This window comes from Marmota marmota, unplaced genomic scaffold (genome assembly GCF_001458135.2).
Source record: "Marmota marmota marmota unplaced genomic scaffold, marMar, whole genome shotgun sequence".
NCBI lineage: Eukaryota > Metazoa > Chordata > Mammalia > Rodentia > Sciuridae > Marmota > Marmota marmota.
The window spans coordinates 80,799,889-80,819,175 of record NW_026000026.1 but is presented as its reverse complement, the minus strand read 5'-3'; the positions used below and the strand labels follow the sequence as shown (position 1 = coordinate 80,819,175).

Here is a 19,287-nt window from a genome sequence, read left to right as displayed (position 1 = left end):
AGGCAGTGAGGCCCGGGAGCCCTTCGCGCAGGGACGCGCCGGCGGACTTGGCGATGCACGCCCTCACCGGCTTCTCTCTGGTCAGCCTGCTCAGCTTCGGCTACCTGTCCTGGGACTGGGCCAAGCCGAGCCTCGTGGCTGACGGGCCCGGGGAGGCGGGCGAGCAGCCCTCGGCCGCTCCACCGCAACCTCCCCATATCATCTTCATTCTCACCGACGACCAGGGTTATCACGACGTAGGTTACCATGGCTCAGATATTGAGACCCCTACACTGGACCGGCTGGCAGCCGAGGGCGTCAAGTTGGAGAATTATTACATCCAGCCTATCTGCACACCTTCTCGGAGTCAGCTTCTCACTGGCAGGTAGGCATGGCCCGGACCCTTGAGGCTGGGCATCCAAGCCCCCCAGTACACACTCAATATATTTTCCCTGTTGGAACAACCCTTTCTGGGACCCGGGAAACCCGTACTATGGGCTGGTTTTGCTTCTAGTTGGCTGTGGGATGGTTGGTAAGTCCTTGCCCTCTCTGGGCCTCAATTTCCCTCCCCTTACACTGACTAGATTTGTTAATCTTTGAGATCTCACTCTGGTGAGATCTCACTCATGCACATTCACACCATGTGGAGAAGACATCTGGTCATCCCTTTGTTAGAGGAACATGGCAGCCTCTGACACTTATTTGGAATACTGCTTCTATTCACAGACTCTGAGCCTCTGTGCAGGTCACTTAACTTCTCTAAGCCTCAGTTTTCTTGTCTATGCAATGGGTCAAAGAGCAGTTTTTATCTTGAAAGGGAGCAGTGAGCATGGAATGAGTTGTATATGACCTGTTTGGATATCCATAAGTGGCAGCCTTGGTGTCACCAGAAGGATCTGGGTCCCTGCACTACCTCCCTGTAGTTAGATGACTACATTGGGAGAACACTAAGGAATTGATAGGTGGAAAAGAAAGACGCCTAGGATGCTGAGACCCACGTAGGCTGGGGCTGGTTACTTCACTTCACCAAGTCTCTGTTCTTCCATCTGCAAAATCCTCCCAAGTTCCAAGTTGGCTGGGAGCCCCAAGGAGATGTGTTGCTCTCTCCGAAAGGAGTCATCCCCAGGCAGGCAGCAGGATTACAGGATTAAAAGAGCAGGGAAACAGGAGGTGGGGGTGTGGAAGGCAAACTCTGGCCACTTAGGAGAAAATCCTCTGGCTGGGCTGAAGTTAATCCCCCTTGGAAGGGGGCCAAGGCACACTTTCTCTCAAGTTCTACCCCAGAGTCCTGTGTGTGATCTCAGGAGCCAGAGCCTTAGTCTTCTTTCTCCTGGATGGGAGAAACTGAGGCACGAAGTCAGGGACAGCTCAGCCTGGTACCTGTGCCCATGTTGGGGTCTCGTGGAATAGGGCTGCGAGAAGAGCCCTTTTTTTCTACTATTTGGCACTCAGCTGTTAGGTCCAGATACAGAGGGAGAAGAGGAGAAGGAGGACGAGAGGTGAGGTGTGCATGAGTTAAGGGGGGGGCATGGGAGTGCCAGACATCACTAACCCCCTGAGGAGGAAGGAGGAATCCGCTTTCCAGAAGAGTTGTGCACAGGTTAGCATTTCTCTCTCTGGAGAGCGGAGACTTTAGGTTTAAGCAGCATTGGAATGAGCAGCCAGCAAAGGCAGCTCTCCAGCCCCTGATCTGTGAAGTTAGCTGAGGGTGGCTGCCCAGCCTCTGCCCCCACCCTCTGCAGCTGGCTCCATGTGACAGATACTTACCGATCTTGTTAGCATTTGTTAATGCATCCAGTCACATTTGGTGAAGCTGGAGAAAGAAGCTGGAGTGAGCCAATGCTTCTCATGTTACTTATTTGCAAATGGGATTTGGTGACTCTTAGCTGGCCCACCCACATTACAAGCCAGTGCTCCATGGAGCCCCACCCAGAGGCTCCCCTGGGATTCAGATCCTAGGGTGCTTCTATCAAGTTCAGACATTTATTAGCTTGACTAAGGCCCTGAGAGGCTGTATCAGCAAAAGCTTTTGAGCATGAGGTGGATAGACTGGGCTCAGGGTTCAGCTTTACTGCTTGCCAGCTGTCTGACTGTGGGCCAGTTTCTGCATTTTGTCAAGCCTCAGTTTCATTATATGTAGAATGGGTGTAATCAGAGTCTCCCTGTAGGCTTTTAAAATGAGGATTAAATGAGATAATGTATGTGTGTAGCGCATAATGTTAATATGACAGTAGTAGTTAATTATAGCTAACCAAAATAACACCTCTAAGATAAGGAAGCCAAAACAGAGAGCCCTCCTCCCCGCATTTAAGGTGTCAAATACTCAGGTCTTGACTAACTTGGATGCCTGAGGGTGAGAAAAAGGTGTGGGATTCTAACACATTTGTGAAGTTCCAGGCTTCTTATTTACTCTGGGACTTTTAAGACACCATAAACAGATCACATGGGGTCCTTGACCACAGAACGGGGAAGAAGGGCTATGAATGAATAAATGAGGAATTCAGAATTCTGCGGAACATCAACTCCTGCCGCAGGGCGTTAGCCTGCCTGAGTGACTTGGATGGAGGGACTGCATGAGCTCACAGTCATGTGGGAGTTTTGTCTCCTAAAATTTGGGAACTAGATGGGTCTTAGAGGCTTCCCATTCTAGCTAGCCCCCTTGTAAACATGAGCAAACTGAGGTCCCCACATGAAAGGAGATGGGGGCAGCCTGAAGAGTTCCTGCTTGCACTGTGCTTGGATTTATGTTCAAGTCTGCTTTGCCCCTGACCCTGAGTGACCCTTCTCTTCCTCTGACCTTGGTTTCTTTCTGTGTTTTGAGGATTGAACCCAGCAGTGCTCTACCACTGAACCACATTCCCAGCCCCTTTTATTTTTATTTTGAGACAGGGTCTCAGTTGCGGAGGGTCTTGCTAAATTGCTGAGGCTGGCCTTGGGCTTTTGAGCCTCCTGCCTCAGCCTCTGAGTCACTGGATTTATAGGTGTGTGCCACTCCACTGCACCCAGCTGATCTTTTTTTTTTTAGAGTAGTTGAATAAATTAGGTGAGGATTTGAGTCTCTTTTGGCTTAAAAACCCTCTGAGAGTCATCACTCATTCATTCATTTGTTCATTCATTGGTCCATTCCACAAGGAACCAAGAGTCCTCTCAACATGACTTGGGTGCTGGGAATACAAAGCCAAGGAAAGGACAGTTCCATTACATATCACTGGGTCTGAGAGTATGTACAACTGGGAATACTCCCAAGGGCAAATAGGACAATGAGGGTGTGTACTAAATGCTGGGGGCCCTAGAAGTAAAAGTCACTCATTCTTCAAGAAAGCAGTGGGAGATATGACAGCAGGACTAACATTTGTAGGGCTTTCAAGAGTGAGTATGAGTTTGCTCTGGAGAATGGGACTTGCTCTAGGCTCCACAGCAATTTGGTAGCTTACTGCTCAGGACCTTTGAAGTTTGGAGCCAGACTACTTAGGATACAAATCCTACTCCAATTACTAACTATGTGAATTACCAGGTGAGTGATTTAACCTGCCAAACCTCAGTTTCCTTATTTGGGAAATGGAAATAATAATAGGTACCTTCTAGTTGGTGGTGACAATTTAGTGAGATCATTCATAAAAAAAAAAGACTTACGCAGTGCCAAGACACGCTGAGTGCTTGGTGTTAGCTATTATCAATGTTATTATTAATCTAGATTCTTAACTTCTCAACTTATTAATTATTAATTACTTCTCAACTTATTAATTATTATTAATCTAGATTCTTAACTTCTCAACTTCTCTTAACTTCTCAACTCCCTAGCTGTGTGATCCTGGGCTTAAACATTCTGAGCTTTGATCTCTATAAAATGATATCAACTGAAAATACCTATTTCGGTTAATGTTGTGGATCAATGAGAATGCTGAGCCCTTAGGTAGTACCTGGTGGTTATTGTTACCATCTTTTGCTGATAGTGCTGGGACCAGAGCCCCCCTCAGAGTGCTATTGGGGGTGGGATTAGCAGGAGCGGTGGTCTGTAGCTCATCTTTGCCTTCTGTGTCCTCCCTTCCCCTGACCAGGTACCAGATCCACACAGGTCTCCAGCACTCCATCATCCGCCCTCGCCAGCCCAACTGTCTACCCCTGGACCAGGTGACACTGCCACAAAAGCTGCAGGAGGCAGGTTACTCCACTCACATGGTGGGCAAATGGCACCTGGGCTTTTACCGAAAGGAGTGCCTGCCCACCCGGCGGGGCTTTGACACCTTCCTGGGCTCGCTCACAGGCAACGTGGACTACTATACCTATGACAACTGTGATGGCCCCGGGGTGTGTGGCTTTGACCTGCACGAGGGTGAAAGCGTGGCCTGGGGACTCAGTGGCCAGTACTCCACCATGCTCTATGCCCAGCGCGCCAGCCACATCCTGGCCAGCCACAACCCCCGGCGGCCCCTCTTCCTCTACGTGGCCTTCCAGGCAGTGCACACGCCGCTGCAGTCTCCTCGCGAGTACCTGTACCGCTACCGCAGCATGGGCAACGTGGCCCGGCGGAAGTACGCAGCCATGGTGACCTGCATGGATGAGGCTGTGCGCAACATCACTTGGGCCCTCAAGCGCTATGGCTTCTACAACAACAGTGTCATCATCTTCTCCAGCGATAATGGTGGCCAGACTTTCTCGGGTGGCAGCAACTGGCCACTCCGAGGACGCAAGGGCACTTACTGGGAAGGTGGTGTGCGAGGCTTGGGCTTTGTCCACAGCCCCCTGCTCAAGCGAAAACGCCGGACCAGCCGCGCACTGGTGCATATCACCGACTGGTACCCAACTCTGGTGGGTCTGGCCGGTGGCACTGCATCGGCAGCTGATGGGCTAGATGGCTATGATGTGTGGCCAGCCATCAGCGAAGGCCGGGCTTCGCCACGCACAGAGATCCTGCACAACATTGATCCGCTCTACAACCACGCCCGGCACGGCTCCCTGGAGGGTGGGTTTGGCATTTGGAACACCGCTGTGCAGGCCGCCATCCGTGTGGGTGAGTGGAAGCTGCTGACGGGAGACCCCGGCTATGGTGACTGGATCCCTCCACAGACACTGGCTGCCTTCCCAGATAGCTGGTGGAACCTGGAGCGCATGGCCAGCGTCCGCCAGGCTGTGTGGCTCTTCAACATCAGCGCCGACCCTTACGAACGAGAGGACCTAGCTGGCCAGCGGCCTGATGTGGTCCGCACCCTGCTGGCTCGCCTGGCCGACTATAACCGCACCGCCATTCCTGTGCGCTACCCGGCTGAGAATCCCCGGGCTCATCCTGACTTTAATGGGGGTGCTTGGGGGCCCTGGGCCAGTGATGAGGAAGAAGAGGGAGAAGAGGAGGAGGAAGGCAGGTCTCGAAGCTTCTCCCGGGGTCGCCGCAAGAAAAAGTGCAAGATTTGCAAGCTTCGATCTTTCTTCCGTAAACTCAACACCAGACTGATGTCCCACCAGATCTGACGGGTGGGGGTGGCAGGGATCTTCATTGCCCTGAATAGACTTACCCCCTTCAGTCTGGCCCTACTCATTCTCAGGGAGAAGCCTGAGGTCAAGCCTATATGTGAAGGGTAGGAGGGTGCAGAACTGTTCAGCTGAACAGGTTGGGAACATGGCTGGGGTGGGGGTGGGAATAAACCAAACTGGGAGGCCTGGGTCCCAATCCTGCCTCTTCACTGACTTGCTCTGTGACCTCAGGTGACCTACATGAGCTTTTATCCTCAGTTTCCTCATCTGTAAAATGAGGTCTCGTGACTTTGTGACTGCTATGCACCTTGTACCTGGGGATATAGTGGCGCCCTTGCCCCCTTGAAGCTTATGGAAAGGCCTTTCCCTTCACTCTGGGCCTCTGTGGTGCTGCTTGGGTGACGGGCCACAGGGAGGCAACTCCAGGCCAGACCCTAGCTGGGGCATGGTGGGCTGGCTACTCTCTAAAGAGACCCGTGAGAGCTGAGGGTAAAGGTGCCAGGTAGGGAGGGCCCTCATGTGGCCTGGGCCCTCATGTGGCCTGGGCAGTCCTGGTGCCAGATGGCACTGGGAACCATGCTGGAAAGCTCTTCTTTCTGCTTCTAGGCACCTAGAGAAGTTATCTGGGCCCTAACCTACTATAGTATCAAAAGTGGCAGAAACAACTGTGAAAAGAGCCCCAGAACCAGTATTTTCTTTGACCTTGGCGTGGTCCTTTCGCTCTGGGCCTTCCTTTCCCTATCTGCACATGGAGATGCAGTCCTGGCTCTGCCTACCTCCCAGGGCTGCAGAACACTGGCCAAGCTACAGGTCACGGAGGAGCCCATGAACCTGATTAAAGTGCCCTGACACAGAGGCAAGGAATGCAGTGCAGTCTGTGAGCACATGTGTGGGTACAGGTGTGTGTGCATGTGCGTCCTGAGGGCAGGTGTGAGCTCACGGTTGAGTGAGGAAAGGGGAGAGAAGGTGGACAGCTTCGCTAGGGGGCAGAACATCTGGATTCCACTGCATGTCCTCAGGCAAACCCCTGGCCCTCTCTGGGCCTCAGTGTCTCCCTGTGCACAGTGGATCATCTGAGAGCTCTTTCTACTTGGCCACGGTGGGCGTCCGGTGTGCGCGTCTGGGGGTGCGGTGCCGGGTGTGGGGGCCGGGCGCGGGGTTGCGCAGCCTTCCTGCTGCACGGCGTTCGCTCCTCATCGCACACAGCGTTCTGCATATCTCCCTTCAGGTTCCAGTCGGCGCGGAGTGTGTAGGCGAAAGCCCTGCTGTGAATTTTGAAAATAGTTATTTTTGTCGCTGGCAAAGGAGGCCTGTTAGGACTCGTCAGCTTGTGGATGAGCGGGATGGATGGGGTGGGGTGGGTGCGGTGCGTGGGGTGTTTCGGGTGTTGGTTACAGTGCCGCATCCCCACCGCAGTGATTGAGCCCAGTAGTGGGGGTCTGGCCTGCGGCTGCAAGGTGGAAATGACCATCCTGTCCTGGCTCCTTCCTCTCAGCCCTGTTCTGTTTGCCTCTTGTCACTTCCCCACCTGAAACCTTTCCTGGCTTCCCTGATGTCGAGGCTTCTGCTAGGGCAGGGACCAGGGCTGCAGAGGCCTCCAGAGTCCAGTGACCCCAGCATTTTTGCTTGCTCAGGAGGGAAGTTCTGAAGAAGTTACCCATTAGAGTAATGTTGTGGCCTGGTGTACACCGTGGCTTTCCACTGTCTGCCCACAATTCAGGATGCTCCAACTCTGCCAGGTGCTTTGTGACTGCTATGCACCTTATACCTGGGGCCATAGTGTACCACTATTTCTGCGGCACGTTGCTAGACCATCCGGGGCCTCCTTGCAGCTCCAGGTTTGTGTGAATTGTATCAATGCCTCTGGTGCTTGCTAAGTTGGCCTTGTGCAAGGTGGCCCAGTCTCCAGCTGTAGCCCCTGTTTCCCTTCCTGGGACCTGTGCCTTTTGGGGCCACAAGTGCAGGACCATAAATGGTCTTTTCTGTCCTCCCCTGGGGATCAAGACCTACTACTCTCTGCTGTTAACTTGGCCCCAAACTATAGAGACAGTTGGGGATGGCAGCTGATTCCTGTTCCTCATGCCCTGACAAGGAGTCTGGGCCCATGTCTCCATCAGGTTCTCAAACCCAGTCCAGAGTTCATGTAACTCAGAGCCCCGCTCAACCCAGAAACCAGCAAATAGCCCAGGAGCCCCATTTAAGCTTTAGCCTACAATCTGGTGGTCCAGGCCTGAAAACTGGTGGGGGTTCTCTCTCAGGGGTTGTGCCATGAGAGACTCAGCCTGCTGTGGCCTCTGCTGTGCCCAGCAATCAGCATTCAGCATGTCTAGTGCCCTTCTGCTCTGGCATCCTGTAGTCCCCTGAGTTCTCTCTCAGTGTGCTGGGTCTGCACTCTGCCAGACCCCCATATGGCACTGTTGGCAGGTGCTTACAGCACCCCAGTCTCTGTAATAGGCAGGAGCTGGGGTGGGGGAGAACCAGAGTTAGTCCTGGCCTTTTCAGTCATACATCTGGGGGAACGAAGCCCAGAGATGCTTGCTAAGGTCCCCAGTTTCTCCCTTGGCTGGACCAGGTGGCAGCAGATCTGTTAGCTAGTGAGTTAGTGCCAGATGGCAGCCTGTCCAAGCTGGGTCCTGCCTGTGGAGTCCTAGGATCTGATGACCATTCCCTAGGGAGCCTGGAGAGACCCCCATACTTGCCAGGGCTTTAGCAGTGTTTCCTTCTTGTATTAGGTGCCTACTGGCTTACCCTGGGACATGGGCAATCCGGGGCCTCCTTGTAGCTCCAGGTTTGTGTGAGGGAGGGCAGAGCAGAGTGGGGGAGGGAGCAATGTCTGGTGGCCAGGAATTCCCACTTCTCATGCCTCTAACAATGATGAGAGGGCAGCCTCCCCTTTCTGGGCCTTGGTCCCCCATTGGTTAGGGACATGTGCTCTCTAGTGCAAGCCAAATAACCCAGGGCAGGGGTGCCGATATCACAAAGACTTGGGTTTGAACCCCAGCTGCATGGCCCTGGGTGGGTAAGCAGCACCACATCTGTGCAAAATGGGCATGATTGCACCTGTCCCAGGCAATGCGTGATGTCAGGGACAGATGTTACTGTGCTGAGTGCTTACCTCAGGGCCTGGGTCTGTGGTGAGAATAACTACTTTTCAGGTCCCTGGAATCAATAAATGAAGATTTTATCTCCTTCCTTTTCCCACTGAGGAAAAACTCTGCTGCCAGCTCTCCAGGACTGGAAAACTTGGGTCCCCTCACTGCAGGTCATGCTGTGCAGTCCTTGGCTCTGCAGCCACTGTCCTCTGTCCCATGGCTCCCTGCTTCACTCTTCCCTGCAAGGAAGGCTTTTATGCAGGATGCTTTGGGGGACAGTGCTGCTCTGTGATATTTGACTTCCTTCTGTGCTGGGCCTTGGCTTTGCTTGCTGCAATGAATTAGCCCGATCACCCTCCATCCAGACCATTGATAGGATGATTTCTCTCTTGGCCCACTTTCCACTGATTCTGCCCCACACTTGCTGCCCTTAGTGGGACAGGCCCCACGGGGACCCTTGAGACGTTTTCCATGGTGCCTGCTCAGGCCCTGTAGGACCCTGCAACACTTGGGCATATCATGCATGTGGGCATGTGAGTGGACTGTGGGAGGTGGGATTTGAGTTGGCTATTACAGTGTCCCTGGGGCTCCCACTGCCTGCCCGGGAACCAGCTCCCATCTCCTTTTATTCTTCCCATCAGTGTGGGGCACTGCTTGTGTTCACAGCCAATCCCTATCCTGGCTCGTCGGTGCTGTGCTCAGCAACTTCCAGGGCTCCCACCGCTGGCCACAAGCCCATGGCACACAGGCCTGCTCTTGAATGCCGCATGCATGTTGCAGATGGGGGCACACGTGCTGACTCTCGTGCCTGCCATGGCCCCGGGGAGTGGGGAGTCTGGCAGGAACAATCCCCCTGATGCAATCATTGGCTCTTTCTCTCAGCACCACAGAGGCATGGCTGGCTCCTCGCTGCCCGCCACCACCGGGCACAGCTGCCAGCCTTTCGGGCACAGAGGAAGCAGTGAATTAGCGGTCATGCCTCCTCGGCAGATTGGCAGTTGCATTCAGTATGGGGGTGCCTGTGGGAGGCAGTGTCCACTCCCCTGAGCTGGGTTCTAGAAGGTTCAGAGGGGCATGTATGCGTGTGTGTTAGAAAGGCTCGCCAAGGAAGCCTCTTCCTCCTCTCCCTCCCTTCCTTCTCTCTGTCTTGCCCAGACATTCCTCCATCACCATCAGATGCATCCTGCAGCCTGGGAACTGCCCCTCCCCCCATACTGCATACACAGGAGACAAAGTGACAGAGACTAAGACACAGAAAGGAAGGGAGACAGAAGCTAGAACAGAAGTGGAAAGGAATGGGAAAGACGGGGAGAATGGAGAAGGAAGGATGGAGAAAAAGGCAAGAAAGAGAGAAGAAAGGAGAGTGGAAAGTAGAGATGGAAGCGGGGAGTGGAGTGGGGTGCGTTGGCCCTGCACCTTGAAGGCACGTGGGCCACCCCCGTGGTCCCTGTCAGAGACAAGGAGCTAGTTGGCCCTTCTGGGCTACCTGCAGCCCTTCACATTGTCCTCTGAATTACTGCGAGCTCTTCTAGGACCTGATGTGGGGACCTCCCCCATATGCTCTGCTGGATTCTGAGTTCTGTTTCATCAGTGGGAGGGGGAGGAGCCGCAGAGTGGTCAGCCAGCCCCAGGCCAAGCAGGACCTTTGTTCAGAACACTAGATATCCATTAATAGGCTTTCTGCACACTTACCTTTGGTTCTACTAATTTCTTTTTTTTTTTCAGTACTGGGGATTGAGCCCAGGGCCTTATGCATGCTAGGCAAGTGCTCTACCCCTGAGCCACACCCCCCCTTCTTGTTTTACTTTTGGTTTTGTTTGTTTTTACTAATTTTCAAAGCAGAGATGTCATTTGGTTGGCAACTGATGAGCTGGAGGTCCTAGAGACTTTTTCTCCTAGCCTAGCCTTCTAATCCACAGGAAGTGTTGTAGATGTGAGACCTGGGCAAGGTGATGTCCAAATCATGAGCTAAACTGTGGGGACTCAAGAGAACAGCTCCCCAACATGCCAGGACTTGGAGATGGTTGTGTGTGCTTCTATGATTCAGCGAGAGGTGTGACGGGAAAAGACTTCTAAGTCCTTCAATCACAATAGTTCCCCACGAATTGGACACACATATTATGTCAGCCACTGTGTTCATCTCACTGAATCTATAGAGTGGCCATGGAGATAGGAAATATCATTTACTCAATTTTTGACATGAAGAAACTGAGGCACAGAGAAGTTAAGGTACTTATTCAAAGTCGCACAGCCTATGAGTCACATAGTCACCCTAATGACTGAAAAATGTTGCCTGTGCTCTCCCCTGGGCAATGGCTGAGGTAGCCTCAGTGCTCCTGGGTGTGAAGGCATTCCACAGGCCTGGTGGAGGATGGGGGGGGCGGTCAGGAGGGTGGCAGTGCAGCCCTTCCCCTGCCTCCCCATACACGTGCCTCTAGCTTGGCCGTGGTGTTCTGTGCCCTGCCTGCTGCCCACCGCTGTGTGGTCCCCAGCGCAGGCCTCTCCTCTTTGCCTCTGAATTGCGACGTTGGCGGCAGAAGCGGGAAGCATATTGTGTGCAGAAACAAAACCGAGTGGTTTTTCCTTTTTCTGAAGGTGGTAATGGTGCAATTAGTGGCTAAGCCATTACCCCCCCCCAGCTCCCCTCCTTCTCCTCTGCCTCCCTCCCTTTCTCTCCTGGGAAAGTGGCTGAATTAGAGAGCTCCCCTCCTCCTCCCTCACTCCTGACTCCTAGGAGGAAGGGCACAATGGGGGGGGGTACCTGATGTTGCCAGGGTCCTCTGGACTTAGGCTTGCTGGTCAGGGACTGTCAGGATTGGAGAATACCAAAAAGCAGACCATATATCTAGCATTCGAGGCAACCAGCAAGGCAATTTGGTTATTCAGAGGGGTGAGCTAGAACCCAGAGTGTCCGGATCCCTGGATCCTTCTGTCTGCCCCATGCTCGCTGGGGAGCAAATGCTGTCACAGGGGCTCAACCTGGGAACTGTGACATGAGCTAAGGGATACTTTTTTTCCCCCCTGAGTGGAGGAGGTAAGTATGTAGAGTCAGAGGTTCCAAATACAAGCCAGAGTGATGGGATAATACTTTAATACTTCCCTTTTCTTTTTCTAGAAACTGAAAAAAGACCTTATGTTTACATACTTCCCAAAGGCCTTCATGACCCTTAAGCCACGGGAACTTCACAGCCTTTCTCTGCAAGGGCAGTTTTGTTCCCCTATTTTATAGAAAAGGAGTTGGAGGCTCAGAGAGGGTCAGTGACTTGCCCAGGGTTACAGAGTTTATAAATGCCAGAGCTGGAACTTGAACTCAGATCCTTACTCTTAAACTCTAGTTCCTTTTCTTCTTAAAACCCTGGGTTGTAGGTATTGCTGATGCTCCGAAGAACTGCAGTTGGTAGGGAAGTTGCCCACGGAATTTGGAAATGAAGCTTTCAGAGCAGGACAGGGCAGGTCCATGGCCTCTGGCCAGCCCCTGGTAAGCCAGGCCATGCTAACCTCACCAAAGCTGCCTCTTGCCTTTTTTACCGTGACTTGAAGCACAAACAGAAACTGGGACATGAGCCCCAGGAGACCAGATCTCCACTGTCCCTCTGGGCATGTAGGTTGGGGGAGAGGCTGCAGAAGAGGCCTCAGGAGGGACCCACTGTCACGGTAGTGAGAGGTCAGGGTGAGCAGGTGGCCAGAGTTATACCATCCACAATCCTGGGGTCTCCTCTGCACTTCTTCCCCAAGCTAGAGAAACAGGGTGATGGACAGAGTGGCAGAAGAGCAGAGAGGAAGAGCAAAATAAGAAGGACAGAGGCAGAGGTAAAACCCAACCAAACCACAGAGGGGAACACAGAGACAGTTATAGACACTGAGATCCACAGAGAGAGACATCCCAATGAATTAGCCATCATTTCCCTGTAAACCTTAGAACCCAGCTGTTGCCAGGGCAACGGGGCAATACCTGTCTCTCCAGAGAAGATGAAGTTGCCAGGGTAACTACATCCTGTCTTTCCCTAGGACCATCCTGGAATGTGGCACCCACTGGCCGTTACCATGGCAACTGCCTCTTTGCCCCACTTAATCCCATCCCGTCTGCTATAAGGGACTCATAGTTGGAGGTGGGGGAGGTGGGAAGGAGAACATGACTTGTGGACTAAGTTTGTTCTCTTCCCCCTTCTCCATGCCCCTCAGTGCCTCACCCTAGGGGTGCCGAGTCTACCCTCCCTTGGCCCCGCACAGGCTTGCGGTATTGTGTGCGGTAGGGCCAGGGCGTCCGGGAGCAGGTTTTGCAGTAGAAGGCAGGCAGGTGTTGGGGAGGCAGTTACCGGGGCAACGGGAACAGGGCGTTTCGGAGGTGGTTGCCATGGGGACCGGGATGCTGACGAAGGCTCGCGAGGCTGTGAGCAGCCACAGTGCCCTGCTCAGAAGCCCCAGGCTCGTCAGTCAAGCCGGTTCTCCGTTTGCACTCAGCAACACAGGCAGGCGAGTGGCCCCTAGTTCCGGAAGCAGAGCAGCAGCGCCCCAGTCCTGGTGCCCCAGCCCCGAGCCTTGCCTGCCTGTCCAGTGCCAGGATGGCCACCATCACCTGCACCCGCTTCACAGAAGAGTATCAGCTCTTCGAGGAACTGGGAAAGTGAGTTGCACCTCAGGGAGTCCTGGAGGGTGCAGGGGGTCAGCCTCTCGGGCTGGGGGGCGTGTGCCTACATTGCTCGGGCTCTCTTGTGCACACAGAGGAAGGCAGGCTGCATGCTTTTGGGGCACTCGCATGTGCACAAGGTGCCCAGAGTCAGGCATAGGCATGTTTGTGGGTGCAGATGTGCCAAGCCAGCCAGGTGTGTGTGTGTAAGGGTGATAGGTTGGTGGTCTATGCCAGTGTGTGTGCATGTGTGGGGACACATGCACAAGTAGACACAACCTGGGTGCTCACAGATTCTTAGAAACTTAGGGTTAAAAGGGATTTTCCTACTCAGCTGGAATCCCTTCTCTAGTTTCTCTTGGATATCTGTGGTGACGGAGAGTTCACCACCTCCCAGGTAGCCCTTCCTGACTTTAGACACCTATAGCCCTTGTTCAGAGTGGCCAACTTCCTATATGCATATCCTCTCCCCACTGTCCCCTTTCCAGCTCCTACCAGAAGTGAGGGCATAGGTACAGGAGGGGTTAATATGCGAAGGACTGGTGTTGGGTGGAGGGGAGGTGCAATCAGCAAGCTGGGGGGACACCACTGCTGCAGGGCTGATAATATGAAGGGTGAAGAGCTGGGATCCTTTGGCAAGGTTGCCCAGCCCCAGAGCCCATTTTATGCCTCTGATGACGGATGCGAGAAGGGTGGGAGGGTGAGGAGCCAGGGGAGCGTCTTGAGGGAGCCCAGTAGACTGCAGAAGGGGAAGGTCCCTGGATGCCCCCAGCTAGGCTTGTGGAGGACCTGGGATGATCAAGGGTTGGGGTGCAGTTTGGAGGTGGAGGGTGCCCTCTGGGCAAAGGAGCGCCAGTGCCCTGGTTAGTTATTACTGCCATGGCAGCTGGAGCACGGAGGAGAGGGCCTTTGGAAGCAGGTGTGTGTCAGTCGGAGGTCTAGACATGTGAGGCCAGGGTGCATTTTGAGGCGGAGGTTGATGCGTGCTGTTGTATAAGGACTTTTGAGGAGAGTTGGTCAGGTTGTATAAGTACTGACTCTGGGGTACACTTGTGTGCACCAAAAGGTTGTGCAAACATTCATGTTTGCTTGTGCACCAGAAAGAGGTGCTTATGTGTGTGATTGGTGTGTACAGCTTGAAAATGCAAGTGTGCCCTGCAAAGGTGCACATGTGTGAGAATGTGGAGTGCTGTTGGCTGGGTTGCACGGGAGTGAAGGTGTCACTGTGTGTCACTGTGTGAGTCCGTGTATGGCAGGTCAGAACTGGGTGCACATCAGTAAGCTATGAGTGTGGGGCCTAGGCATGTGTGAAGACCCACACGGAGGCATGGACTCAGCAGTATTCCCATGGGGTCTACATGTGCACATCTGTGAGATGCCTACAGGAAGGTGTGTGTGCATGTGTGTGTGTGTGCGTGTGTGAGGCCTGGGCTCACAGGCTCGTGTGGGTGTTGTAGGCGTGTGTGAGCTCATGCTGGTGTCTGCATATGTGTGGGAGGTGGGCCTATGGCTGTGTATAAGCAGAATGCCTGCACACGCACGCGCACGTACACGCATACACACGCTCAGCCTATCCTAACACCTAGAGACACAGGCCAGCTTCCTTATGCAGACACACACTCTTGTGCAAATGTGTTCACTCTTGCCTGCAGATTTCCTGCCTTTCTGAGTGTGTCTTTGTGCTGAAAGTGGGGGAAGGAATACAATGTTTAGAGCTGCTCTAGAGGACTGGGCTGTTCCCCAAATTCAAGCTGGGACCTCTCTTCATCTGGTCTCCAATGCCCACTTGGAACCTAGGAACTGTCTGGTTAGCCAGGAGCTGCCTTTAAGATTGCCACCAAGGCTGGCTTGTGGCAGGACTGCGTCACCGAGCATAGTGTGATGGTTGGAATGTGACTAAAGTGCTCAAAGTGACATCAAAAGTGCTGCTTTGCCCCTAGAGGAGAGGCTGTCAAGATGGGGCTTAGATTGGGTGACTTGCACAGAGACCCTCTGTGAGCCTTGTCACCCTCTGCCTGCCTGGGCTCTTGGAAGGACCAGGGCAGGAACAGGATTTCAGGGGAGAGGGAGCCCTGGCAGGAAAACTGAGGGTGACAGTCACGGCCGGGCCTTGTCTAATCAATGTCAGACCTCTTCCTTCCAGAACCCTCAGTGCTCTTAACCTTTTCTAGGTCACATATTCCTCCAGGAATCTGATGAAAGTCTAAATTGACATTCCCCAGAAAAATGCACAAACCTACAAAATGTTGCGGACACTGTCAGGAGCTTGCAGGGCCTCGGAGGACTGTGCCTGGGCCTGAGTTGGAAGATGCCTGAATTGGAGAGAAGGGGCTGAGGGGCCCGGCCCCACGTCTTCTAATGTCTGTGTTACAAAGTCCAGGGCACACCATGGAGGAGGCAGGCAGCTCGGGCTCTGTCTATCGGCTTCAGTCTGAGCGTCCAGTGGGGCAGGGTGGGCTGGCGGCACTCAGCTCTTAGCTCTGTGACACTGGGCACTCTGTGACACTTCTTCCCTCATCTATACCCTGGAGATTAAAAAGAGGAGTGAGGATTAAGTGGGGTGGTGGGTGGAGCTGCAGCCTTGAGCCGGGGCACATAGGGACTCCAGCAGGACATCACTGCTGGGTTGGCTGTTGGGCTCTGGGGTTGGGCAGGGCTGGGGAAGGGAGCAAAGCCTTCTATTTCCCTTTTCTCTGGAGTCTGTGCAGTATGGGGGAGGGTTGACCAAGGCTCTCCTGGGCTGGCAGAGAGGCTTTGGCTCCCCTTCTATCAGGGGGGCAGTGAAGATGCGTGCAAGGCCTACTCTTCAATTGGTGACTCCTGCCCCTTCCAGCCAGGAGAGTGTGGTCAAAACCCAGAAGCCAAGTCCCCTTCCAGAGCCCACTCCAGGGCACTAGCAGGAGGACTGGCAGAGGAGGCTAAGTTGACTCTAAAGGGGGACATTGGGGCTTTTGGGCCTCCTTCAGCTGGGCCTATGCTGCCGAGCTGGAGAGGAGGGCAAGGACCCTCCAGGCTTCCTGTCCTGCCCAGTGAGGCCTGGCTTGTCACTGCAGGCCTTCCAGGACCCCAGGAAAGGGCAGGCTCCTGGCGGAAGGGGAGCTGCTCTTCCCGCCTAATGGGCAGCCAGCTGGGGGCTGTGGCTGGAGGCAGGGCCCTGAGCAGGGGTTACTGGAGCTTCCAGATGCTACCAGACTGAAGGCCCCACCGACCCAGAAGAGGCCAGAACTGAGTTCCAGGTCTCCTAGAGGGCTGGCATGAGGCTGTCTTGCAGGTCCCAGAGATGAGCTGACTTCCCTGTCCCCTGACCCTGACCCTCATCCATTCCCAGGATGAGAGACATGGACGGCTGGAAGAGGAGCACTGAGTCTGGGGGGCAGGCAAGGACAGGGTGCTGGGTCACAGCTCCCACATACTCGGCCTTCTCCGAAGCCCAGGATCTCTGCGAAGGCAGGAGTGCTGCGGGTGGGGGCCAGAGAGACGCACAGAGAAAGGGGTTAGGGCCAAAGCAGCGGAGGAGGAAGGAGGAAGCCTCCTCCAGTCTTTTCCATACAGGGCTTCAGATCCCACCCCTGCCACAGAGGTTAGAGAGACAGAGAATCACCCTGCAGCCTGTGTGATCACTGGGCTGTACAGGAAAAGCCTCCAAAGGAGATTTTACTTGAGAGAGGAGGGAGGGAAGGAGGGAGGGAGTTCAACCCACTCGTTTCTCTCTAGAAACAAGGATCTGAAATTGACTCAGGCAGTGCTGGGTAGGGGGAGGGTTGCGGGGGTGTGGGTGGCCAGCAAGGTTGACGAGGGAGGAGAGGCTGGTCCCTGAGTCCGAGCCCTTCTTATTCCATAGATTTGCACTGTGCACCAGGCTGGGTCGGGCTGACTCATGGGTGGTAGGCAGCGTGGCCCAGAGGCAGCCCCCCATACTGGGGGCCAGGGTCCCAGCTGCTAAGGTTCAATCTTGGACCCAGATTCTGATGCCTGTTGAATGTTCTTAGCAACCCCACCTTTCTCTGACAGAGCCATTAGGAGGATGGACGATGTCATAGTGGAGAGAGAGGCCACCTAGACATCAGTGCCCCACCCAAAGATGGGAGTGTGCCGTTATTCGGCTTCTAATAACCTCTCATACCCAGAACACTCTGGGGCTCACCAGGAGCACCTCCATCCATTAGCTCTTCTCTGAGGGGGGCGGGGAGGCAGGGCTTATTTATCCATCTCACAGATGAGCAGACGGGGGCGAGGAGGTAGGGGCCTAGGGGATGGCACCCAGGTCTCCAGCACCCATGCATGCTCTGAAGGTTGCTGAGAGGGGCTCTCTAGATGCTGTAACCAGGGAGCATCTCCTCTCTTGAGCACAAACAAGGGAAAAGGGGCAGTAGCCTCGGGGTGGAAGGGACTCTGAGCTGTTCCTTAATTTTCAGCCATGATTCTGTCTTGAATTTGCTGGGCCACCCTGGATGAATCACTTATCCTTTGTGTACCACAACTTTACCATCTGTAAAATGGGGATCAAATCTCTATAGATGCCTGAAATGCTCCATTAGGGTGCTACCCCTTGCAGCCTCCCTTTGTGCAGGATTAATGAGAAGTTGCAGACCCTAGAGCATTGGAATTGGGAGGACCATAGAAAATGCCCATCCATTGCACAGACAAGAGACAACAACCAAAGGGAAGGAAAGTGATTTGTCCAAGGCCACAGTGAGAGGCAGTGGCAAAAGTCAGGAATAAGAGACAGTGATTTGCAGGGATCAGAAACCAAAGGATGGGAAATTGGGAGATAGGACCTCAAGAGGGGTGTAAAGGATGTCGGGCACTGTGGCACGTGCCTGTAATCCCAGCATCTTGGGAGGCTGAGACAAGAGGATTGCGAATTCAAGGCTAGCCTCAGCAACTTAGCAAGACCTTGTCTCAAAATTAAAATAATTAATAAATTAAATTTAAAAAGAGGGGGTGTGAGGACAGGGGAGGGGATAGCCTTTCCTCATGTTCTCCCTCCAAGCCACCCAAGCAGCAGGCAGGCACATGTTCTGGTGCATGCCACAGCCCTCCACCCCCACACTGCCGCCCCCACACGGGCTGAGACACACTGACACTCTGCGGAGCCTCCCTCCCTTCCTGCTACCTCCCTCCACAAGCACACACTGACACTGCTGCCAGTACCCCCTGCAGTCTGGGCCCAGGCCTTCCACGCAGGGTGAGGGCCTCCCTCGGGGTCGCACGCCTGCATCCCTAGGCTAGTGCGCACACACGTGCACCTTCACATAAACTCACAGGAACACACGTGTGCACACACACACACACACACGCTGGCTGCAGGACACAGCTCAAGTTCACCTCCTAGTGCAGGGACAGCAAGATGATGCTGCTGGCTGGGTTCTGGGTTCTCTCTTCTTCTCTGTCTCTCTCCATCTCTCTGGTCTTTCTCTCTCTCTCCGTCCCTTTCTTCTCTTTAGGCAGGCCCCTCTCTAACATAGCCCACCTGTCCTGTGTGCCCACTCGTGGCTTGTCAATTCTGAGCTACTCCATGCACCGTAGGAAGCCTCCGGTCCAGGTGAGCCTTGTGCAGCCCGACTGCTGAGACCCACCTCGAGGGCACTGCTGTCTGCCACGTGTCAGGTAGCTCTATAAGGCCAGGAAGACTTACTGTGCTGGAGAAGGTTAGGGTCTTGGTATCTTGTGGTCACATAAAAGACAAGACTCATCTGTGATCCTTGAAGCCATTCAAGTCTTTTCTGAGCAGATCCTTTGTTCCTAGCCCTGGGCTGAGCTCAGCATGTACCACCTGCAATCTCTGCCCTCAGGGGGCTTGCGATCTGCTATGAAGCCAACATTAATTAAATCACTTTAGAAACTATTATTTAAATGCATCTGGATAAGGGCTATGAACAGAGCTGTGAGCTTCAAAGAGACCTCAACTAGTTGGAATGAGGGAGGTCTCAGGGAAGAGTCCCCTGATCAGGTGACATGGGGAGCTGGGGGCAACTAAGAAATAACCAAGTTGGGCGCAGTGGTGCACACCTGTCATCCCAACTACTCTGGAGGCTGAGACAGGAGGATCACAGGTTCAAGGCCAGCCTAGGTAACTTAGCAAGACCCTGTCTCAAAATAAAAAATAAAAAAAAAAAA

General features: G+C 53.8%; 2 protein-coding genes across 4 annotated transcripts in view; both read left to right on the top strand.

The window, feature by feature from the left end:
- The first annotated feature begins 6 nt into the window (after positions 1-6).
- On the top strand, positions 7-6,520 carry Arsi (arylsulfatase family member I). Its single transcript, XM_015477728.2, has 2 exons — positions 7-364; positions 4,038-6,520. The coding sequence occupies exons 1-2, from the start codon at positions 54-56 to the stop codon at positions 5,443-5,445; spliced, it is 1,719 nt and encodes a 572-aa protein (XP_015333214.1). The 5' UTR covers positions 7-53; the 3' UTR covers positions 5,446-6,520.
- Positions 6,521-12,892: 6,372 nt separating this feature from the next.
- Positions 12,893-19,287, top strand: part of Camk2a (calcium/calmodulin dependent protein kinase II alpha) — a 60,986-nt gene continuing 54,591 nt past the window's right edge. Inside the window, exon 1 of one of the 3 annotated variants that reach the window (XM_048811796.1) lies at positions 12,893-13,164. In XM_048811796.1, coding sequence (XP_048667753.1) covers positions 13,103-13,164 — 62 coding nt within the window. In that variant the 5' untranslated portion in view covers positions 12,893-13,102. The remainder of the gene's footprint in view (positions 13,165-19,287) is intronic. The other 2 variants (XM_048811799.1, XM_048811797.1) reach the window with 2 other exon arrangements.